General features: G+C 43.8%; 1 protein-coding gene across 1 annotated transcript in view; it reads right to left on the bottom strand.

The window, feature by feature from the left end:
• Positions 1–24,278, bottom strand: part of GPSM1 (G protein signaling modulator 1) — a 1,136,422-nt gene extending 1,112,144 nt beyond the window's left edge. Inside the window, exon 1 of the mRNA XM_069609568.1 lies at positions 24,017–24,278. Within this exon, the coding sequence (XP_069465669.1) occupies positions 24,017–24,075 (59 nt within the window). The 5' untranslated portion in view covers positions 24,076–24,278. The remainder of the gene's footprint in view (positions 1–24,016) is intronic.
• Between the last annotated feature and the right edge of the window lie 1,357 nt (positions 24,279–25,635).

The raw sequence follows: 25,635 nt of genomic DNA, 5'->3' as shown, positions 1-25,635 counted from the left end.
TCCATGTGTGTCATTTGACAGTAGTGGGACGAGGAGGAGACCAGTAGGAGTGATGCACACTAGCATGCAGTTACACCACTTTGGTACTCAGAGGACGAAGAGGGCCTCAGAGGAGTGCCTGTGTCAAGATAAGGCATGTCTCACTAATCAGCCTAACTCTGGTTAGGCAATTAAGAGAAAGGACTCACACCTACAACCTTTTTTCACAAGCCAGGTGCATCAAAGGGGTGGAGACAGGAAGGTGAGGTGCGAGAGGTAAGATGCTGATCGGAGCCACGGTGAGCCATTCAGCAGCAGGAGAAGCATGCTGAGGAATGAAGCAGCTGAGGGTCCCAGCGAGTGTGAAGTGGGGGAAAAAGGCTCTGTGGTGCAGAGGCAAGGCAAAGGAAGGAGACCAGATCTCCGTAGTGCTGCAAGAGCGCAGGAGTGTCTAAGGGGCAGAGAAAGCTCCCCTTGAAGGAAGTCGTCAGGTTTGAGGCCAACGCGATATGTAAACCGAACTGCAGAGTGAGCCGGTGAGTTTCCAAGATCGAGAAACCTGGTATTACTGTAACCACGAGGCTCGTAAAGTGAACTGCTATTTTTGAATGAGAGCAAAGACTGATACATGTAGTGGAGTGGTCGCGTGCCTTGTTAAAGGAACATGCATGTTTTTGAAAGTCTCTGAACGTTACAACTCCTTTCTTTTTGAAGAAATTAACGTGTTTTCTGAAGCGCTTGTGGGTGTTAAATCAGATGAACTGTAAATTAAGCCCATGCATGTTGAATAAACTAAAAGGGAAGCCTAAAGAAAGCCAACACACATTGAATAGCGAACTTAACTAAATTTTACACTGAAGCAAACTAGTGAACCTTAGATGTTAATGTGTGTGGCACAACGACTGAACTCTATTCTTGAATCTGAATATATCTAAGCAACACAAACCATCATTAAAGACAAACAACATTGCATTAAATCCTGAACTGCAATTGAATAAAACAAAATGATTGTTCCACAAGGAATAAACCCAAACTTTGAAGCTGAACAGTGTGACAAGGCTACCATTTGAAAAGGGGTGTGTAACACATGGTGGCAGGCCCACGAGGTGGCTAAGGAGAAAACAGAAGAGTCTAAGAGCACACCCTGAATTCAGAAAACCAATTAAGGAGACCAAATAAAGATGACTTGGTGTACAGGAGCAAGTACCAAGGAACCCAACATAGTCATGGTACCCGCCCTCCCCACTAGAAGTAAAAAAGACATCACTGCTGAAAAATTACTTCCCCACCTCCTCCCTTCCCTCGCCTCCTTCACCAACACCACCAACCCCAACACATTAGTAGAGATCTTCAATAATACTATGCCTAAGGCTCTCGATATCATCACCCCAGTCAAACTGCGCAAAAGCAAACAAAAGGCTCACCTCAATACTTGGTTCACCCCCCCAGCTTAAAGCGCTGTGACTCCAAAAAAGAAAACTTCAAACTATATGGCGGCACACCCCCACAGATGAAAACAAAATACATTTAACTAATTTTTCCAATATGTACAAAAAAGAAATAATCCTCACCAAAAGAAATACGTTTAATTACAGAATTTCCAAGGCTAATTCCAATACTGAAGAGTTATTCACTATCCTCCGTGAAATGGAAACCCCTATTCCACCCACAGACAACGTCCTTAAAGACAAGCACTGGTGCACTAGCATCCAGAATGCGTTATCCAACAAAATAGCCACCCTGCAGACTAAAATAGCTAATAAAAAAGCATTTCTGACCTCTACTGAGACAGAACCCACCTCACCTACTGTAATACCTAGAACCAACACACCCTTCAGATTCACTAAAATCTCTGCACTAGAAACCGAAAAAGTCATACTATCGCTGAAACCATCAAATTGTCAGGGCAATAGCTGTCCAGCACAAATAATTAAGGACAAAGCTAGAGATCCAGCACCATTTATATCCAAACTCATTAACGCCTCATTCATGACTAGTACGGTCCCAAACAATCTCAAAGAATCTTGGGTCCTCCAGCTATTAAAAAAAAACAGACACTAGACCCGTCTATCCCGACGAACTACAGACCAATTACCACGGTTCCTTTCCTCCTTAAAATCATTGACAGAGTAGCCTATCTCCAAATTCAGAACTATCTTGAAGCCAACCACCTATTAGGCTCACGCCAATCTGGTTTCAGACCACAACATGGTACTTAAACGGCACTAACTGATTTAAAGACTCAAATCGACAAACTGAAGGATAAAGGTATAACAGCTATGCTACTCTACCCCGACCTATCGGCAGCATTTGACCTGGTGGATCATGCAGTGTTATGCAAACACCTAGAGTCAGCCACCCATTTCTCGAGTGATGCTATAGCCTGGGTACAATCCTTCCTAGCAAACTGCACAATGCGAGTCTTCTCCCCTTCAGCTTCAGCTGCCCCTATCCAAATTACCTGTGGCGTCCCACAAGGATCATGCGTCTCACCGACAATGTTTAAAAATGTTACCAAGCCCCTCTTTGACAAGTTGGACAGTCTGGGTGTCATACACACTAACTATGCAGATGACACCCAGGTCCTCATACCCCTTTTGGGCAATTTTGATGTAGATACGGCCTTGGTAAACAGGATATACCTCATCATTCAGGCATGGATGGCATCACATGGCCTCTGCCTGAATGACGACAAAACCGAGATTCTGATCCTGGGCTCTGCAGCCAACCTAAAAAAGCTTAGCTCCAACTACGCTGCTTTCAATATTGATGGCAATGTAATCAAAGTAGTAACCGAGCTGAAAACATTAGGTTTTTACTTAGACTCTACCCGTTCACTAAAAAAGCAAGTCAGCGCCATGGCCTCATCAACGGCCTATACTTGTAAACTTATCAGAGCTTGCAGACCTTTCCTCTCACAAGGTAGCTGCATTACACTTGCCAATGCCCTTATAATGTCTAAATTAGACTACTGTAACGCCCTGTATATAGGAGCTAACAATAGCATCCTAGATAAAATACAAATATTGCAAACTAATGCCCTTACAGCAGCCCTGAATATACCCAAGAGACATCACATTTCGAACACTAGAAAAGACGAGCAGTGGCTAAAAATTAAGGATAGGATCCTTCTTAAAACTGTATCACTCACCTTCAAATGTTTAAACAACACTGCTCCTCCCTATCTCCCTAACAGATTGATTAGAAGAACCTCAACCCACCTCACAAGATCAGCTAACACCCACTGCCTAGAAATTCCCAGATTTAAACGTTCTAAATCTGGCGGATCCAGCTTCCCAGTTAAAGCGGCGTTATCCTGGAATGCACTTCCCCAAGCCCTCAGATCCGAACAGCTGTACCCCACTTTTAGACACAATTTGATAAAAATGGATCCGAGCTAACGACAACTAATTCATGCCTACTCTACTTACTCTTCATCTACCTTACCGACTGTATGTCCCGACTGTGTGGCCGATTTGACCACTGCACCTGTTTTATATGCACCCTGTATTCTTTGTATTCCCATTCTTTCTCATTGTATCTTTACTATGTTGTAACTAAGCTTAAAGTATACCTGTATCTGTTGCGCCCAGATACCCAGGGGTTCTGAGCGCATTACCAAATAAATAAACAAACCTGTGTGAGACCTTGAAGTCTTGGGAAAGGGAACCCTGAAACTTGGCAGAATTGCATGTGTTGTCTTGGGATTAGAGCCTCAAGACCCCTTTCTGTTTGGATTGTATTATTTGAACCTTGAAGAAGGGAACCCCGGGATTTGTTTGAATTGTATCATTTGAAACTTGGCAAAGGGAACCCCAGGACTGGTTATTAACTATATTGCCTTGAACTGGAGAAAGTTAAACTTCAAGACTTTTGCTCATTCTTGTGATTGGGGAAGGGGGAGCTGAGAGGAAGCTGTGAGCTGGAAGAAGCTAAGAACCTTAGGTTATACACGGTTTCTTTTGACTTTCACAACCCTACACATTTGTTTGTTCTAGTTGCGAGGGCAAGAATAGTTTTTGGACACAGACTATTAAGTTGAACTCTTTGACTTAGACTTTCCTTAGTTTCCTTCAGGTACGGAAATCGCACCTTAGCATAGGGCATGTTAGGCCTTCCTGATATTTTAGTTAATAAATATATTTTGTTTAAACTTTAAGTCTGTTGTCTGTGTCTGGCTTCATGATGCCTTCACAGTGTACACAAGTTGAGCAACAAAATTGTATCTATGGCATTTACAGACATCAATCATATTTAAAATATGTTTGTGACTGAAACAGTACTTTATCTGCTTTTGTAACTATTTGTTATTTTATTGATTGTAACCTATGTTTTTTTTACATCCGCTAGATCACTTTCTGTGATATCATCATGGACAAAGGCTGTGTGAAGTCACTTCATGTGATATTGTCACAGTCAAAGCTTAAATGGTCTCACTTCATTTGATGTCATTGGGTGTGTGGTTTTATTTCCACCAGTTATGGCATTTCCAACAAAGGGCCGATACAAGTTAGGCCTCTTTACACCTGGTTCTCTTGCCGGCCCAGAGCCGCTCGCCGGGACGCCATACGCTCCAACAGCAGTCGTCTTTTTTTTTTTCGAGAACCTACACCTACTTGAACCAGACACTGAATTTGAAATTATTCAAACGGATCTTCAGTCATTTTCGCTTTGTTAAAAAATCCGAAGTGATTAAACACAAAAAAAAAAAATAATAATAATAATAATAATATGGCATTTTGGTTAATTGATTTCCCTGTTTAAGAATCTGCTGCATGCTCGGGCATAGAGTCTGCTTTGCATCCACACACCCGGGCTGCTGTGTGGGCGCAGCGGCAGCAAATAGTTAATAACATTCCCCTGTTAAAAGGGGGATGGGCTCTGGGAAGGAAAGGAAAGACCCAGTTTCTTCTAGAGTGCATCACCCACACATCTGTGTCTTTCTGCTTGGCCCTTAATAAAAATCAGCAATGAATGGGATAGGCAGGAGGCCAGAGGCTTATGGGAACCATCAGAACTGGTGGGGGCAGGAGGATTCATCATGAAGCGGTCAGCATGGCAGGAGTTTTTTGTGCATTCACGCGCACCTCGCTGGGCCTTGTCTGCGGTTGTGTCTGTGGCTTTTTAACTTATGGACCTAACACTGTAATTTCTATCCTGCATGGTATGTTTGGATAGTGTGATGGTTGGAGGGATTGATTTGAGGAAAGACATCCACCTATTTACTTAGTAGTTCCAAGATAAAACTACAACTCAAAATAATAGGGCTTCCAGGTGGTCTATGTTAATCCTAAAGCAGGAATAAAATGGCACCGATGGCTCAGAGTGGTTTCAATGAAATGATATTCTTCTCCTTTTATATAGTCTGATTTAAGCACTGCAAGAGTTGTTTTGCAAACTTTCCATGTCAACTGATGGCTCCTTGGGGAGCTTTCTATAGTGGCTGCCACTGGAATTTAATAATTCATGGGCCCACTCCTCATACTGTTGTACAATCATTACCATTATGCCTTTTATCGGTCCATTTTGATCACTAAAGTCTTGTCTATACTCCATTCTTTCAACACTTTCTGTTCAAACGTGTTCAAATTATGTGGAACACACTTAGGAGTTACCGATATTCAGTCAATATCTTTTAATACAACTTCCTCAAAGGTAAGAAACTCCAGAGAAATAATTCTACAAGAGAGGGTAAAGGTTGATTTTTCTTGAAGACCCACAAGAGAAACATATTCAATAAAAGTGTGACTTTTAAAGAATTCTACAAGTCTGATTTTATGGAAATATTGCCTCACTTCTATTTCAGACAAAAGCCAGTTCATCCTATGAGTGGGCACAAAAGATAAACTTTTACTTGGACCAAAATGTGGCTCTTTGTGAGATCTTTTCCAGAGAGATTGATAGGAATGTATTGCTTTCTTCGTGTGTAGACCAGGTCTGTAGTATCCGTGTTGGATGAATTCCCCTTTTCAGCCTCTTGCATCGCCTCTGTCTAAAAGAAAGTCTAAATGAATTTGAACATACATTCTCTAATTGTTCTTCTGAAGAGGAGTCACTTCCGGATGCACCTGAAAATGTAGCCATTTCTTAGCCTGAACCAGGCTTCCTGTAGGTGCTTTTTGACACCCTCTTCAATCATAATCCCATTAAGGTTGGAGATAGTCCTCCTCTAGCTATGGGGATACCAGCTCCCATTTAAAATCATAAATATCCTTTTTGATGTAATTTATTTGTTTTTAATGGTACTAGTCTTAAAATCACCAATCCATTTCTTAATCAGTTCAAATTTGTCCTTGATGTTGCAAAGTATGGTATTATTTTAGTATTTCTCCCCATTTGTATCGAGCTCCTTCTGGAGTTTGTAAATGTTCTGACGTACTTGTGATGGTCTGTCCTATTCGTCTTTTCTTAAATTTGAGGAGCTCATCACTTGACAAATTGGCTCCTCCCGTTTCTGTACTTTCCCCCTGTTGGGTAAAAGAAACGTGCACCTCTGTTATCTTTCTGATCTGATCCTCACTGTAACTCGAGGTGGTCACCATATTACTGTTGACGCTATAATTAACTAGTGCCATGGTCAGACTAAAAATAAATGCTCACCAGACCTTGTATTACATCACTTGCCATGATCTCATCGCAAAAGATACACACACACGTGGGATCTTCGCGTACAGTATCCAAAAGTGCTACTGTTTTCTCAGCAGTTCCCAAAGTAATGCTAAGGAGCGAATTAATCTTATCTTCTTCAATTCTAAACCTTCACAGCTAGACAGTTGTTCTCATATATATATATATATATATATATATTTAAAAAAAACCCATTACCCGATCCAGATTGGAAACGGGATGTGTTAAGCGGAATGCACTCCCAAGAAAACTCGAATATAGAAAGCCTTAATGACTCTCTATACTAAGGCAAAGAAAACCCAATTGGTCCAGACTGACATGCCTTTATTTTAAAGTCAGCATGGATAGGAAAAAGTGCAAAACACAACGCGTTTCACGGCACACAGACCGCTTGATCACGTATATTCACTGAAAAAAACTTTGAACCATAAGGTCCCTTTTAAGTTGCACTAATAAAAACCTATACAATTCAATGACAAACCTTTGTTAAAGGGACGTTATGGTTACAAATAAAACTGAAAAACCTCAGCAATTTGCCAGTTATAGTAAGCTAAGCAACCATAACTCACACCACCACCGTGCACTGCTGAGACTACCATCCAGGACATCAAAAATGACATCACAAATGTCATTGATGACATCACTGATGACATCACATATCTGGGCCACTTGTTTTTTGTTCACTGACAGTCAGAATATAAAAATTCAAAAAGCTATATATCTAGACGTTAACCTTGTCTATGTTCTTAAAGTACTTTGCTTAGGGTTTGGTCTCAGCTCATGGTGCACATACATGGGGCAATAAGCAGGCCTCAAACACACAATTTATTTGTATACATGAAGATAAACTTTAATGTTAAATTTCTGATGCTGTTTCTTTCTTCCTTACTTTAATTTCCCTGTATGTGCTTCTGATTTGTATGCATTGTGAGTCTTCATATGTATTGTTTGTACTAGCACACGTGTGTAGAATGTCTTGAATTGTTAGCTAGTTTTACATGTTTAACATTATTCAAAACTCTGATAAGGTAGCATTCATTATTTTACTATCCAAAATTACAAGATTATAAATATTGTACTTCTATGGTGCATGCTGCAGCCACTGCCAACGTTTATGTATGATTAGGTTCATGTATTAACAACAACACTCCTATATAATGTTGTTTAGATGAGTACATTCTTTAATAGATTAAGTAGTTCATAATAGGTCTCCGGATCACCCCTGACATTGTGTTATCAACATTATAAACACAACCCCTTGTAGGGACTTTTGATCAAAATTAATTTCACATGTGAGGTCATCCTTGATGTCCTGGGTGTTAGGCTTAGCAGTGCATGTGGTGGCGTGAGTTATGGTTGCTTAGCTTACCATAACTGGTGGATTTCTGAGGTTTTTCTGGTTTAACTCATAACCATAATGTCCCTTTAACAATGTTTTTTCAGCGAATTTCATGGGTTTTTACCAGTGCATGCTATTTTCCTACATCTTACTGATATCATACTTACCCCAATATAGCAACATGTTTGTCCAATTTACAAAGTTCCACCTTAAAACTCTGCCATTTCCCACCTTCTAGGATCATTTTTTAACACGTCTGTACACTTTTTGCAAATTTTTCCACTGATTTTACATCCATCATCATCTGCAAATGTTTTACGTCATCGGTGTCCTTCTTAACATTACCACATGAACATGCACTCACGTGTGGCATGATGATGTGTCCGCAAACAAGTCTGCACTTCGCAATTGGGTCCGTGCTTCGAGGACAGTTCAGAACTGCATTTTCTACTGATCTAGGAACTTCAAGCTCAAAATGTACCCTTGCACAGATCCTACACCTATTCTTACTCATTATCCATTAACAATCTAGTACAAAGCACACACATGGAAGAATATTAGCAAAACTGCTATTTATCTTTAAAATTGCATCAGCTATTTCCATCCCCCGTCCCCAATAGCCACCACCACCACCAGCTGGAGGACCCACACAACAAAAAAAGGATGTTATTTCTAAAGACAATGAAGAGGATCAAGAAGATGAGGTAGAGGAAGTGCCTACCTCTAACACCCAGAGAGAATCATGGGTGGGGCTGTTCTTTACCTCTGTTGGAAATGTACCAAAGGCTAAAGCTACCAAAGTGAAATGCACTGAGTTCAACTTTGTAATCATTCGCGAACTACCTGCACAGTACTCCTACGGGACTACCTCCATGTGCCGCCACACCAAATCCAATCACGCAATGCTCTCAGAAAGGTTGTTCCTTTTTAGCAAGTAGTAGGCTGTCTTCCTCCACCTCATCTTCCTCAGCCAATACTGTAAACACACAGCCTACTTCTGTGGGACACAAAATCCCACCTGCAACCTTGCAAGCAATAAAAGAGGCTGTTGATCCATATCTTGCGAAGACAACAGTCCTCTGCATACACTGCAACACACCACTCTGCAGGGGGAAGCAATTTTGAAGTGCTTTTGAAGTTGTAATCAAGGAGCATGTGAAACACTTCCCGCTACCTTAGAAGAAACACACGTGCAACATCTTCCCCTGTCCACCTGGACTTCCATATTAGTGCTTGGTGCCTCTTCCCTCATTTCCCTCCCCACCATACGTTTTAACGTCTCCTGCAAAACAAAATAGATCAAAAAACAACAAAAGAAAGGTTCCTTTAGGAACCACCTTTCACAGTTAAAAAATAGAACTAAAAAAGAAATCGTATGGACTCAACCTGCTTGACATTCCTCAGTAAAGTACATAGGGCCTCATTACATGGATGGCGGTAATGGTTAACGGTCACCGTTAATGGTAACGGTGACCGTTAACCATTATCGCCTTACTACGAGGTCCCTTAGCGGGTTGGTGCTTTAACGCCTGCTTTTTGCAGGCGTTAAAAACCAACCCGCTAAGGGACCTTGGTGCTAATTACGGCACCGCAAAATTGTGGTGCCAAATTAGCAACCTCCCCATTCCCATTATGCCCTATGGGGCAAAAATGGGAATGGGGAAGGGCAGTGGTGGAAGGGGGAATTACCGCCCCGCTAACCTTGGAATGGGGCGGTAATTCCCCTTTCCACCAAGGTGGTGCCGGTATTTTACTGGCATGGACCAAGGTGCTAATAGCACCTTGGTCCATGTGCTAATACCGCCATCCGTGTAATGAGGCCCATAGACTCAATAATACTTTCCAACATTTCCATTAGCATTTTGAGCTATGCTAATGAAAACAATGTGGCATTCATCTCCCTTTCCAGGCCCGGCAGCCCAAGTTATCGGCCCAAGCGAAGCAAGGGTAGATAACGAGGGCTCTGGACCGTTATCCCCTATTCCAGCCCCTGCCATGAGGGTTGAAAGCCATTAGCACCCTGGGGGGAAGGCAGAAACCCAGGGTGCTAAAAAAAAAAAAAATATATATATTGTTCTTCCTACACCAGGACGCCTGCCGCATCCCGCTGTAGGTAGGAAAATCCTTTTCCAAGATGCCCACCATGGAAAGGGAAGGCGGGGCTCTGTATAGAGCCCTTCCTCCCTTTCCATGGCAGCCTGCAGAAGGTGAAGAGAGAACCCTGGGACCATATTACCACGAGCAAATTGTGTTTCCCTTTCAAACCTATCCCACCTTTCGAATAACTTTACCACATAGCCGTCCCAGTTGGACATGGCGACTTTAACTTCTCCAAAAAAGGTCCGTGATTGAAGTACTGCAAAGTTTGTCACCGCCGTGGCTGATTAAGCATCCAGCAAACATGTTCGGCTCAATGAGCTGTGACGAAATCAATTACCAGGGGCAACATTTGAAACCATGTGACTCTCTTGACCTATTGGAAATAGGCGAGAATGACGTCCTCGCGCATTTAAGGCAGATGCCACAATCATATGATCTGCGCACGCCCATCCCAGATCGTGACACCAGCAAGGACGAGAGCAGTGAGATTACGTAAGAAACATGCAACCTTTTGAGTGTGAACGTCTGCTTCGGGAATTAGCGCAGGCAGGAAGAGAACCTCCACTAGTGGGTTTCACACAGAACCGTCATCCATTCTCTGTCTCGTCTCTTGTCTATCCGCACAGCGTCTCTGCCGACCATGTATACTGGCAGGATCACCGACGCCAGCCCACGGTCTACTGTTTACTAACCCGCAAGCTAGACCCGCCACGCCTGCTGGAACTTCGCAGATAGCAGCACGAAGAAGCCGGCACCCATTAGCTGGAGTCGTGTCGTGTAGACACTACTGAAGGTAATCATTAGTCTATAAAGGCGACGTTCAGCTAATTTTATCAGCATTGCCATCCAACACCACCATGCTTTCATTCTCCTTTCTATTCCTTTTCACCCCATAACTGTGTCTACAGTGAAACCTAGGGTTTTGAGTCACGGATGACTATAACCCGATATCTGTTGTGCTCTCTCCCATCAGAATTACCCTTACAACAGCGACGGCAGGTACATCCCTAGCCTCCCCGCAGAAGTAAGGTCACCCAAGGTGGAGCCTTCATTTACCAGTGGTGCCAGCTCATTAGGAAACCCACTAGAGGGTAAGCCTTTCGCTCGTGGTTATTATCAGCAATTAATCTTTGCTGCATTTCGGGGGTTGTGAAGGATGCTTTCAAGTAATATGACATCACAATGTTACGAGCCAGTCGTGACACCATCATACTTTGACCCGTTCGAGATATACGTGACTAAGAGTATTGCCTTAGTTTTGTATTTTCTTTAAAGTTCTCCTAAAAGCTCCGTAAGATTGCCAGAGTGTTAATCTAGATATGTGATCCTAGCATGGTTAAGGTGAGTGTAACAAGCCTGGAACTGTTAATTAAGTAGAACAGCATTTGGCTAGAGACATGGACAATGTTCCCAATTGTTCTTTCTTTTCCTCTTTCCTTTTTTAGGTAACACGTGGTATCATAAGGTGTTGCATTACTGACGCGGATTCAACCCATTATTATCAGCAGTTGTTGATAGTGTATTCTTTTGCCTTTGCATTTTTGCTCAGTGACAGAAGTGTTTAATACAAGCAGCTAATAGACAAACTGCTAATGTGTTATGATACAGTTTCATTGATAATTATTGCACTTGACAGTGTGTACTGACTACTACACTACCCTGGACATTTCCCTGACGAATTTCCCTTTACTTACTGTTCACCTCCCCTTTTTTTGTGTGTTGGAAAGAAACATGTTGGATAAGTTGTGTTGAGAGTATGTGTATGTAATGATCATGGTGCGAATGCGTGAAATGTTGTATGGAAAACTAAATAATTGCGTATTTGCACAGCATATGACACTTTCTTTGACTTCATTGACATTAGAGGGCAATGCATAGGGTAAGCCCTGTACATCAATGATACTACTATCTCTTTGTAGTCGAAACATTGTTGTTTACTGTCTTGTGGATTTATATTTTTTATATACATTAATAATACATTGCAGATTTATATTTTTCATTAAGTTGTTGTACTGCCTGGTGATTTAATGCAATAGCAGGCAGTCTGGTTTGGAAGCACTTTTGGTTCTTCTACAGTGTTACCAAGATAAAGTGGAGATTGATACCAACGTAACCCTTGTGTGTTGTATTAAAGGTTTTTGACCTTTTTAGAGGGTAGGTTAGCAGTGGGCAGCTCTTTCCCTCCACCTCTCTTTTGTGTTGTTGTCATGGCCACTTTAACCCCATTTGTCGTCCCTCGTAGTCATGGCCAGTTGCCAGATTGTCCATGTCATGACCTTATGCCATAACCCAGACAATCTGGCCACTGTCCATGGCCACCGGCTATACCTCAGTCACCAAAGGTATATCACTATTCATGCATTACAGAGTAAAACCAAATTGCATTTAGCCTTTATAGACATGAGGCAAGCTTTTGATTGAGTCAACCGGCAGATGCTATGGGCCAAACTAATGAAATGGAAATGTCCTATGGCCCTTCTCAACCCAATAATGGCACTACATACGGAGACCTCTTTTAGAGTACGCCTTAACAAACAAGGCATATTATCTGACAGCATTCCAACGACAAGGGGTGTCAAGCAAGGCTGCCCATTGGCCGCGGATTTGTTCAAACTATTTTTGGCAGATCTCCCATTATTCTTGGAGCAAGCACACTGTTTCCCTCCACCTCTAAACGGAACTCCAGTTCGGTATATTGCGTATGCTGACGATCTTGTTCTGATTGACAGAACACAAATCGGCCTTCAACGTCTGCTAAATTGCCTGCATGAATATATAGTTGCAAATGAATTGGCCATTAACACAGATAAAACTAAAATTGTGTCGATTGGTTCATTAACGAGTAGAAGAGATCGTGCATTTAAATGGGCGGTAGGTGGTCAACAGTTAATGTCCGTTAATTCGATTCGCTATCTAGGCATCGAATTCAACAGTTCAATCGGGGAAGTCCAATGGCTAAATGCGTTGAAACTGAAAGCAGTAAGACTGGCACTGCAAGCAGCCCTGATCAATAAAAACTTTGGTAAATTTTCATTATCCCCGGTGATAATGTTCTACCGTCAAAAGGTTGTTCCTATTTTAACGTTTTGTGCAGAGGCGGGATGGAACATCAGTGAACAAAATTGGAATACTGTAGAGGGTCTTTTTTGGAAACGGGTTTTTAATCTCCCAAATTGTATTCCAATTATTGCAATACGCCACAAACTTTCGTTAAATTCTATTTTCTCAAATGTGGTTTGGAAGTCCATCTCACTTTGGCGCAAGATGAGAGAAGTGGGTGGTGCGCCAGCATATAGAATATTTACCGCCTCCGACGATTCGAAAATTAGTAACCTGTTGGCACAATGGAGCTCAAGAGTGCAAGAGTGGATTGTAGCAGCCGACATTAATTATTTCGACCTGTTCTCACGCCCAAAAGTGGCAAAAAGAAAATTTGAATCTTGGGCATGGATCATAAATGTGGAAAGATACTCAAATCTTGATCTCTCCAATAAGTTAGGTAATGCTAAAAAAAAATTAAACTGTCAACAACGTTACCTCCTGCAGTGCTACAATCGCCATTATCGGGAACAATTTCTTCGTTTCCGCTTAAATACGTTGAATACGAAAGAAATTCTTTTCCAAAGAAGGCAGCCTGCTATAAACAACAATCTATGCCGTTTCTGTGAGGAATCGGTTGAATCATTGAAACACCTGATTATAAGCTGTCCAGCAATTGTTAATTTACGTTCTGTCCACCTAGGCGAATATGCCCCGCTAAATGATATGATCACCTGGTGGTGTCTGATATCCTCAGGCCAAAACATTAAACATGTTTGTGCGGTTGTAAATTTTATGAACGCTCTCTTGAGATGTCCCCCGTAATCAAGAGGGGTGCTAGGTTGATGCTCGAAGTGTGTAACTGTTTAACTGATAAGTCAAATGTTTAATTGACTTTGTCTGTCTGTTTGCTTGACTATTAAGTGCCTTATATGTTACGATGTTGCGTAGAAGAACTTTGTGGAAAGCATAACAAGACATAATGATGATGTTGATAACAATGATATGTATTGGAAGTTTAGACGATTTGAAACAAAAGTCTTCTTTTCTTTTCTTATTTCCATCTTGGTGTTGGAAAGAGAAAGGAGAGGAAACTGTAGCTTTTCAATAAAAAAAAAAATCTCACTATTTTTTGTACCTACATTATGACACTTGTCAAAAAATAAAACACGGGCAAATTTGCAAAACCATGCTTTCAGGTCCTTGCCAAAGCTCCTTACATGGGTTTGCTGGAAATCCGCCCATGTTTTATTTTTTCAATAGTGTCAATATGTGTGTACATACAAAAATCAAATAACTTAGACCCCACTTGACAAAATCCATTCAGACTTTCACAAATATTCAAGGTTGGGTCTATAATCTTTCTGAAAACCTTTGTTGACATTCGTCAAACGACAGCAAAGTTATAAGTCATCTAAAAATGATGAAACCCCCCCTTTAATTTAGCTCCCTCTTGACAAAATCCCACCAAACTTTACAAATACATGTATGTCTAGATAAACAATCTTTTTTGCAAACTTGTGTGTAGATTCGTCAAATGGCATCACATTTATAAGCGTTTGCAATATTTTGGGACCCCCATCTCTGATATTGCCCCCTCTTGACAGAATCCCACCAAACTTTGCAAAAACAATTATATCTAGATTTAAAATCGTTTTACGGACATTTGTGCAGATTCGTCAAACGTCACCACATTTATACTATTGAGAATCGGGTCTAGAATAAAATTCCAAAATGTCATGCAGTTTCATTGAGTGGCGCCAAAGTTAAAAGCCATCCAAAAACTGCTTTTCACCAACCCAGTAATGCAGAAATAGGCATAGGAGTCCCCGAAAATCTGACGTGTTCGCGAACATCACAGGACGTACCCGAACATCCAGACTGTTTGCAGACTTCGGGGATGAAAAACACCCGTTTTTTGGCTTCTTATAGCCATATCCCATCCCATCCTCATCACCCTTCACCTCCCCACAGATTGTTTTTGAATATGTTTTCACCTCGATGTTTGCGGACACCGGCGGCTGTCCGCGAATCCAACATGGCAGGCGTTTCCAAAAATCGGATGCACTTCATGCTTTTCACCATCCAATCAGTGGGCGCATCCGATGTCCGCAGACATCACGCCGCCCTCTAGGCCAATCAGATGCCCTTCCGTGGACCAAACAGGGAAGTGAGTCCGCGGACCGAAACCAGATATCACAATTTTTTTTTCACCTACTTTTGGGCCGTTTTAAAACAAACTACTTTATGGATTTACACAAAATTTACAAAAGCACACTTTCGGGACCAATCCATTGCTCTTGCCGCACATTTGATGAAAATCCGTCCAGCGGTTTGGGCTCTAAACATGAGTGAAAATGTTTTTCCATTGCGTCTATGAAAAAAACTGAAATTTTGGGGCCCCCGTCCCCTATAACTTTGCACGCCCTTGATGAAACCTCACCAGAAATATTCAGACGGGCCATATACTCTTTTTTCAAAGTTTGGTAAGGATTCGTCCAGGTGCAGCAAAGTTATAAGCCGCCCAAAAAGTGAGAGCAACTTAACCATAACTACAGGGCCGCTACTGCAGGCCCTGTAATACACAGCCAATGGGTGATGCCCCTTTCAGGTAGATCTGGGACTGTACTAAACTCATGTTCCTCCTGAAAAATGTACTCATTAACTAATACCTAGTCTGTCTCTTGCATAAAGGCAGACACATAGCTCCGTTTTCTTTTAGTGTAAAATCTTAGACAATGTAAAATTTCAAAATAGCTTGTATAAAGTACATCACATACACATCATTCTAGAAACGAATCTTCAAACAATCAAGAAATGCAATTGCTCTCATGAAAAAAACACTCATGGAAATGTAAAGATGAGACAGACTAAAAAATAGACACACTTGTCACACCTATAACCTCAATCAAATTATTGAAGAAAAAAATGTAAAGTGACAACACATATGTGAACAGATATAAAGAGGAATACAAAAACACAATCAAATTGGTTATTCAAACAGCAATAAACTGGACTGGTTGATGTGTACCATGGTAACAACGTCTCAAAATTATTGCAACAAATGTACGCCTTCGTCAGACCCTTTTAGTGTCAAATGTTTTAATGAATGGTACTTCCTGGGCATAACAAGGCAACAGCTGGAAAATGGTGCGAGTACCTAGTGATACGATCTCAGTGCCTGACAAATACCTATACAGAAGCCAATACAGTTGGCTTTGCCAATGCTTGTTTTTAACAGGACTTCAGTGCAAGGGAACGCATATTGCTTATAAAGCAAGTGGCTGAAGGCAAACCTGGCTAAGACATTTTTATTACAACAGAGGCTCATTTATAGTGACAATTAAGCCATTAACGCACAGAAGACTGTTTAGAAATAACATGGTCAGGCCCTACACGGGACAGTCAAGGTTTAACATTCCTGCATAATTGCCTCGGCTCAAAGAGATACCAGGAAGGTGTGCTTTAGGTGGGAAGAGGCAGGCAGTAGGTAGGAATGGACATAAAGATTAGCATGACCAAGGGCCGGCAGTGGGTGGGTAAATAACCAAAGAACGCATACATTCTATGTATCTCCCCTCAAGATCCATCTCCTTCCTGTTACAGAGTGGATCTCCTATATGTGTTGCCCCTTTAAGGGGCTGTATCTCTCCCAACTGTATTGCCCTTTTAAGATAAAAAGGGAGCCCGGCAGGCACGTTAGGTTTAATGGCACAGACTCCGAAACAGAATGTTCTGACTGGGTCTCTCTCATTACGGCCTGCAGGCCCTCTCTGCGCAGCAGGGCCTGCAGGCTAGGTTGCCATGGGGCACCCCTGCCAGGAATACAGCTGGGGTCCATTTGATGAGCCGGCGAGGCTTGCCCTGCCCCTCCAAGACTGGGTGTACCCCCAGCACTCCCTCGAGGCGCTGGGCCTCTGAGGTGCTGGCTTCCTAAAGCACCTCAGGGGGCTGGTGCGATGTCCATGACCAGCCCAATCCATCAATCCCTGGAGGCAATAGGCTTCCGTGGTACTGGGTGGGGAGGGGGGGGGCTGGTGCGGTGTCCATGACCAGTCCCCCCTCTCCCCTCCGTAACACCTCCTATCTGTACTCCAATAAAATAGTTTGGGGTTATAGGTGGTGCTAAAGCAACACCGAACAGCCACAACTTTAAAAAAAAGAGGAATGTGTCCCCCCTGGATACAGAAGAACTCCACCTGCCACATGACGAGGACTGACTGGAACGCGGGCCAGCTTTCGGGCATGCTGCATGGACCTTCTGCCCTATTTCACTCTCTTGCGACCGGCAGGTGCCCAGTAGCTTTTTGGCTACAGTAAGTGCCTTAGCTCCCATGGGATGACTTCACACATTTCTTAAGCAGTTTGAGGTGGAACTATGTAGTGTTCCAAGGTGGACTGTAGCGAGAGAACAGACAGGCCAACATGCCCCATGTCTTTCGAGAAATGCCAACCTGAGGCCTGTACTTCTTTGGCTCCTGTCCCTCGTAGTTTTCGATTCACGATGAGAGAACGAACACTCCAAGTCCTGGAATGCCATCCCAATACCTGAATGGGCCTCATATAACTGACATGTATAAAATGCGACTAAACCAACTCCACTCCCGTTGAGCTGAAACACAAAAAGGTCAGCCGTCTTAAATCGTCGAGAATGCTGAAGCCAGAGAAGCACCCAGATAACTCTGCACCAGATTACCCCAACCCAGAAAAATCTCTACCGGTTCCTGGGACATCGCATTTCCAGTTCTACGTTTTTATTTCACAAATCATTGCCATAAAGTGATTGAGAACAGTTTGTTCAATTGATGGTGAAACAAAAGCTCCCAGAGAGGGCACTAGTTTGATAACGGAAAGACCATGAGTGGAAAACTAGTGTCCTGGCGACATGGAATCGTCTAGCCACCTCAACTTTGAACCCTAAGTGACCTTCAAAGCCCTCTGCTTCACCTACTATTGCACCCCAGACACCCCAAACTATAAACCAAGAGTGCACTCCAGGATGCCACTTCTGCACCACCAAGCAGATATACTAAAGATCCGTATGCCACGCTTAATAGTTCAAGGAGGACAATGCCGTGCAGTTCCGGGTCCCAGACTATGGAACGTGCTCCCTGATGGCCAATCATATCCGAGTTCAATCAGCTGGACTTCAGCAAAAACTGAAACCATGCCGCTTCTAATCTGTGCTTGAAATGGGTGCTGGGGGGGTGGGAGGGGTGGCTCCACAAATTAAAAATATATTCTTTTCATTTTTTAAGAAATAAAAATCGTTGAGTTTTTAAGAAGTTATTTTTTTCGGCAAAAACTACATGGCAGCTCCAGAATTACTCTTCTGGGGTTGGTTTTGTGGGAGAAATGACACCTACTTCCTGGCAATACACGATAACATGCCTTAAAGGTAGGCCAGCCCAGCCATACACTACTTTTAATAATACTCATGTATCTCTCTGAAAAGACCTCACGTGACTATTCCCTTCACCTTAAGACATCTTGGAACTGACCCTCTTCATTTCTGCAGTCCAGATCTGCGATGGACTTGAACCAGAACATGCACCCCCAGCCTATCCTCCTTCCACCTTCACCCCAGTTTCATCTCTACCCTCACCACTTCCCTTTTGCTTTCCTCAGCAGAGTAGCATCTAGACACCACAATGGGAAAAATATGGCACACTTCGGACAAGCCTTGGTGCTGCAAGACCACTATTGTGATACATGATGCAGTTTAAAAGCCAACATAAGATGCAACCATTTGCAGTCCTTCATATATAAGAAAAGCAAGTATTGCAATGTCAGAATTTTAAAAAAGCAAAACTGGGTGGGCTGCTCACACCCCACATGGTAGAAATGTAAAAACACTGCAAGAATCAATAGCGTCGACCCACATAGCGCAGGGACACAACAGTGTGTGGTTTGGTGCAGTGGCCTGACCGATTTAGAGGGGAAATGACCTACTTTGACTGCTAGGCCCACTGCCTGCAGTCTCCACCAGGCTCAAAGTGCCACACGGGGCATGTGGGTGGAGGTTACGGAGCAGGGGGCTAGCAACTCCATGTGCTGTGTAAACACTGCACCTTTACTTGCAAATATACTCTGTGCATCTACTCCGAGGCCATAACCACAACCCAGAGTATGTCAGATGAAATGCGGACTTTCAAGCAGGGCCTTTGAAGATGGCATTTGAAGCATTGACCTATAGGCCAGTCCGAGACTGCTTTCAAGTTCCCAAACACCCTCTGCTCCCCCTCCTCCATTCCCAGCTGAGCTGAGGGTTGGTTTATTGGCAGTGCTACTCAAAAACAAATCTTGACATGGATATAGCACACAGTTGCCAACATGACTCGTTCCAATCTGTAGGTTCTCATCTAGTCCCGTTTTTTTTCTTTGCATTCTGGGACTTGTAGTCCGAGATTTATAATGGGAAAAGCGGAACTAGACGTCCCATAATGAGAAAAAAAACAGGACTGGATAAGCACCTACAGAGTGGAATGGGTCATGTTGGCAAGTTTGATAGTGCCTAGTTGCTACATTGCTGATAGTTGAAGCAGGATATTTCATTACTAATCCCAGCACCCCTTTTAAAAGTTATGTGATCTTGGCAACATCATGCCACCTTCTTGTGCCTCAGATGCCTGGTTTGGTTGAAGTAGGAGAGAGTGAAATCACACCTGACTACACACACCTGTTTTCTTCTCAGCAGTGTGTTGCTTCCAAGGTGTTGGACCATGTGCTGCCAGACAGGAGCCTTCACACTGTCACTAATGGAACACACAACCAGTAGCCCTTCCTGGTCACACCAGCACAGTTATGCTGAGCTTGTTTTTTGTTCTACCAGATCAGTTTCATTAGAAAAGTATTTAAAAACATTCTGTGGCTTGCCGGTTCATTAACGGCAGCGTACCCATAGAACATGTGTGGTCAAGAAAGGGGGAGTGGTCATCGTCTTACCTGTGAGGCAGGAGGTCGCTGTTACAAGTGTACATGCTTTTGTTATTGTTTTTAAGCGCTGCCAGTGTCTTGGTAGATAATAGAAACGATGCACGTGGCGATCCATGGATTCGCCCAGGATCACACAATTCAGTTTATTGGGAAAGGCAGAAGATGGAAGTCTAGTTTTCTATGTCAGAAATTGACGACATAGGCCCTCATTCACAGAACGTTTTCCTATGGGATTGCGCATTATACAACACTTCCCTGAATCAGGTCCTTAATGTTTATGCCACACCTCCTGGGCACAACCAGTAACCAAGAGCATTTCTCGCAAAATCCAACCCGGTTTGCAGAAACTAAGCAGCATTACAATCACCCCGGCCCAAAATATAATCGAAGACCCAAGAGCGCTCCAGTTAATAGATTCTAGCTCAGTGGGTTCAGTGTTCACTGCAGAGATCTGCGCATAACCTGCAGCTCGCTGGTTTTAGTCCCTACGAGGCAGACTCAGTTTACGGCCATGCGTCACAATTATCAATAGTGGTGTCTGCTATAAGCATGGTACATGCCGTTACAGTATACTGCCGGCCGGAGATGGCGGAAGTGAAAAGAAACAGCCTTTGCTGGGCTACCGCCGTGACTAAATGGACACCAGTGTTTTGAGAAAGCGCTGCACGTTTCTGGGCTCCGTCTTCTGCACAGAAGAGCAGCTGCTCGGAAGAAACCGCCATGGGCCGATGGTTCTCTAGAAAATCAGAGGTTGAAAAGGCATACTGACAGTGGGGGATGGAAGGGACGCATGCTTGCCTCACCTGGTTGCCGCCAGGTGTTCTAGAGATAAACACAGGTGGCACCATGTTTGCACCCACTGAGAGCATCCTCTGCAAAGAAAAAGACATGTTTTTTTTTTATGAAGTGCTCAACCCCCAGGTCATTGGTCTTTAACCTGCAGCCCTACATCTCCCATGATCCCTCACCATTGGCTATGCTGTCTAGGGCTGATGTGAGCCGCAGTCCAAAACATCTGGAGAGCTGAAGGTTGCAGACCCTGCCCTAGGCATTCCTAAAACAAATGCTGTTATGGCCAAACCCAATGGTATTCATTTCGTCAATCTTGGTTGGGAGGGCATTTCCTATGACGACTCTCCAGGTGTTTTGGCCTAGGAGCCCCACTATCCCTCGACATGGACTATGCTGGGTAGGGTGGATGGGAGTTGGAGTCCAAAACACCTTTAGAGACAAAGGTCACAGACCCAGACCCGTTTCCTAGGGCGGGCGAAGCGGGCGACTACCCAGGGGCGCACCTAAATAGCTCAGGTGGGGGCGCCGGAATGGGCCCACCCAGACTACTGCCACTGAGCTTGCAGCAAGTAAAAAGTTAAGTATTCCTTTGTTATAAAGAAATGCATATTGCCAGCGTCCACAGCCTCCGAGATGATGGCTCATTTAACAAGCTATTGTTTTTACACAATAGGTGCTCAACATCTCAGTGTTAGAAAGTGAACATGGGGCATTTTTATTCTGAAGACCAGCACAAAGCGTCAGCTAGCTGAGCAAATCTATGCAGTCTCACAAGAGAATTAAAATGCCACACATAAAACGTTTTAAACTATGTTCTTTATGTTTGAGTCTTTTAATTTGACACACCAAAACGTTTTGTTTTTGGTGTATTACTTTATTGTTACACATGGTGCATGCCTAGGAAGGCTAACTGTCATTTTCTTGCTTAAGTATTGTAGTGGCCGCTTTGGGACATGGACTAAATGCATTCGCTCAGCATCAAAGCTCTTTTAATTTTCTTGACAAGCCAATCACTTCCTGGCACACACCAGTATGAAAGCTCTTTTAATTTTCTTACCAAGCCAGCCACTGCCTAGCGTGCCCACCAGATGGCTCTTCAATGCGACTTGGCACCTTGTTTAGGAAATCAGGGTTCATTGTGTGTGTCACCATGCAGACCGTAGTCCATGGCAAATCAATGCAGTGATATGTGTGTAGCAATGATCTGTGCGCTGCACAAGTCACCACCCTGTTGGTTAATGGCGTCTATGTGGTGCTCCTCTATATAATAAAACATATGCCTATTTTTGTCTGATGTGTCCCATGTCCACGTTTTGTGTATTTGGTTCTGACGGGTATGCCATACTGTGCCCACACCTAAACACATAAAGAAATCAAAGCAGTTGTCTCAAATTGTACATCCACCAGGCCAAATGCCCTTTATACGCTGCCACACCATGACTTTCACTAGCTGCAGGCCCGCACTATTAAGAGATGGTAATGTCAGCTCTGTTAGATAAAGCGCAGGCCTGCAGATATAACCCATGAGGCCTGTGTAATGGCTGAGGAATTGTGGACCCTTTACCATGCATTAGAAGCCGGTATTGGTTAAAACGCCCCATCGGCTCATTACTGGTCCAATCCTTGTTGTGTATCCTTTCTGTGCATTGTTTATTGGGTGTCTCTTAGAGGGGAATCCTTTCTGGTCTATAGATAGCATTCTCTAAAGATGTTTTCGTACTAGGGGGCTGGACACGTTCACACGGAGACCAAGCCCCGCCTCATCTAAAATTCTACAGAAACCAGAAGCAAAAAAGCCCTTGTACCCCATTTGGGTGGTTGATGTTGCAGCCATTTTATATTCACATCCAAAAAACTAAGCTGTCCGGATGTGTGTGTATGGTTCATGGTTACAAACATGTTAATGTTAGGATGAGTATTGTGAACCATGATGTGAGCACCACGCCATGTGTCTGTTCTGCATTTAGAGATTCACACATACAATTCTTTTATCTCAGACTTGTTTATCACATACAGTGATCTCTGATCACTGTTATAGTCCTGAAATGCTCTGTGATTTAATGCAAAGCAGACAGGAATACGCATTGGTGCTATTTGTCCCCTTTCCGACTCTCAGAGAGGTATTTTGAAAGAGTAAAATAAGAGTGTACCAGACTGTCCATTTTGGAATCATAACCTTATATCAGAAAACAATTCATATGGTTAGTCTAGTATTGTCCATTGCGAAATACAAGTGAGGTGGTAAGAACAGATCGGCTGCAACACAGGGTGAGTGGGCCCTCAGTCACCGGCAGGCTGGTTACACCGCAGTGGGCAGCAAGAGCTGTGTTTTCACATTAGATTTATTCTGTAAAGTACTAGAATTACAATGTAACGGAACGAGCTTCATGTGTATAGCAATGATTTATTGATATTGAGGGGGTTTTGTCCCGCAACACAGAGGTGTAGTTTGGAAGTGACCTGTGCCAGTCAGGGGGAGCTGGGGTGCGCATTCTAGTGTCTTCTCCCAGGGCGTTAAGGTCGCTACCAACTGCCTGCAAAGACCCCTTATGTTTCTAGAAGAGCTCACCTCACACACTGTTCACTGGTGCAGGTGGCTTCACAGTCATCCCATGTAATATTAGGACATAGTCATATCACATGGTTTACTTGCTGAACAGTCTCTGAATGCTAATAACAGGTGTTAGCAACTCGCCCATGTCAGGAATAATTGATGTAATGACAATGGAAGGATGACATGCTGAGATGACCCTGGAGGGGTCCAACCCAGGACCTCCAGGAAGATGCACCCAACTGAGCTGACTTCACAATCTGCCGAAAACCCCTGCCCTGGCAAGGAGGTTGCCCGGTGACCCGGATCTCCCGGAAAGAAACATTCAGCAGTCGACCAGGCTGTAGAGGAGCCTGGAGGCTACTACTCTTCTACAGGGGACCCTGTCTACCATCCTACAAAAGATGAATCAGGCAAAAGGAGGGGTCTTAGGTTGCCCCGTGCCAATCTTGACTCGCTCTTCACCCAGTCCTGGCATTCGGCTTTGCATTCTGGTACTTGCAGTCCCTGGTTTTAAATGGGGCACGCACAGCTGGAAGCAGCCGTAGAGTGCGTATAAATCGGGACTGGGCGAGAGTGCACGGCTGATCGGCGGAGACACCTGGAGACCTCGGGGAGGTCCAGGAGAGGGGGCGCAGGGCTCTCTGCCTTACCTCGAGTGGAGCCTGCGGGCTGCCGGGTCCTGGTGTTCGGCGTGCAGCAGGAGAGCCATGTACTGGAGCAGGAAACACAAAGCTGCCGACACGTTCCGGATTTAGCAAAAATCCACACATCCAGTCACAAAACAGGTCGGCCGAGACAATCCGGGGGGCCGGGGAGCGCGCCTGGCTCCCAGTTCCTGGTCTGCCATGTAACTGTTCATGGTATGGCAGCTAGGAAGTGAGGTATATAGTACACACACACACTACTGTGCAGCAGGCCACGCCCCGGCCCGTGACGTCAGAGACAGCGAACATTGTCAAGGGTGTCGGAGGGAGGAGGGGGAAGGAGATTTCTCCCCTCTTTCCTCTGTGTTTTCTGCCCAGGAGGGCAGCGATGGCTGGTTCTGTCTGGCGTTGCCCGTCTAGCGGTTCTCCGCGCTCGCTCAGCCGAGGCGGCTGCCCCTCTTAGGCGTGCAACAGTTGTCCACAGGATTGCCCACGGAGCTGCTGGGCTGCTGGCATCTCGCGTGTGGGCATTTTGTTTTGATCGTTGTCTTCGTTTGATCATTTGTGATCATTTGTCTCGTTGTTTCGGCTGCATCTATGCAGTTGAGTGGGGTAATTGTGTCGGAAGCCTCTAGCGGGGCTTGGATGGCGGTTCAAACAAAAGAATAACTAGTGTCATTCTTGCTGACATATTCTTGCATTGTGAGTGACTGACTGGTGAGTCAAGGCATGTGAAATGGATAGAGTTCAGCATCTAGTCCTGAAAATGTTACTGTGACCTACAGGGGTCGAGCCAGCCTGAACATTTTGGGGGGCAGGGGGCACTGGATGATAGTTTTGAAAGCTGTTAATGAATGGGGCTATTTAGGCATTGGGCTGTGGACCGCCCCGCCCCCTTCCTCTGTGCTGCTGAGGCTGAATAATTATTATGCCTTCTATTGGTCAATTAGACACACCTTTCACCCCAATTCGAAGACTTTATTCTTACAAGACGATGCTCATTATTGGAGGCGTGGGCCATCTAGAATTGTCTTTGGGTTCATCATAGCATACATACATATATATATATATATATATATATATATTTTATTATTTTTGTATTTTTTTTACCTACTTTTCAGTCGTTTAAAAAAAAACTACTGGACAGATTTACACCAAATTTGCAAAAGCATGATTTTGGGACCAAGCCGTGTCTCCTCGCGCAGGATTTGTGCAAAGCCGTCCAGCGTTTTGGGCTGTAGGCGTGAGCAAATCTTTTTTTCCATTATGTCTGAGGATTTCAAAAGTTTTGGGACTCCACCCCCCAATAACGGCGCCTCCCCTGGACAAAACCGCACTAAACTGCGCAAAATCATTCCGAGGTGGCCATATACTTTTTTTGCAGTTTGGTGAGGATTCGTCGAACACGCCAAAGTTGTAAGCGGCCCAAAAACTGCCCTTCCTATGAGTTGAGCAACATAACCATAACTAAATTAAGGACAACCAACAGTGGATATTTTTAAGTGCATGTAGGTGGTACAGCCAGCTGTGCTCGGGATGTGACCATGATGGGTGAAGTGCTAGAGTGGAGGCAGAGGAAGTGAGGGACAGAGGCAGGTTAGAGGCGAGGGAAAAATGTTAGCTAG

The sequence above is a fragment of the Ambystoma mexicanum genome, chromosome 8 (genome assembly GCF_040938575.1).
Source record: "Ambystoma mexicanum isolate Mex_15411 chromosome 8, UKY_AmexF1_1, whole genome shotgun sequence".
NCBI lineage: Eukaryota > Metazoa > Chordata > Amphibia > Caudata > Ambystomatidae > Ambystoma > Ambystoma mexicanum.
The sequence above is the reverse complement of the archived record's forward strand: the minus strand, read 5'-3'. Positions and strand labels throughout refer to the sequence as shown.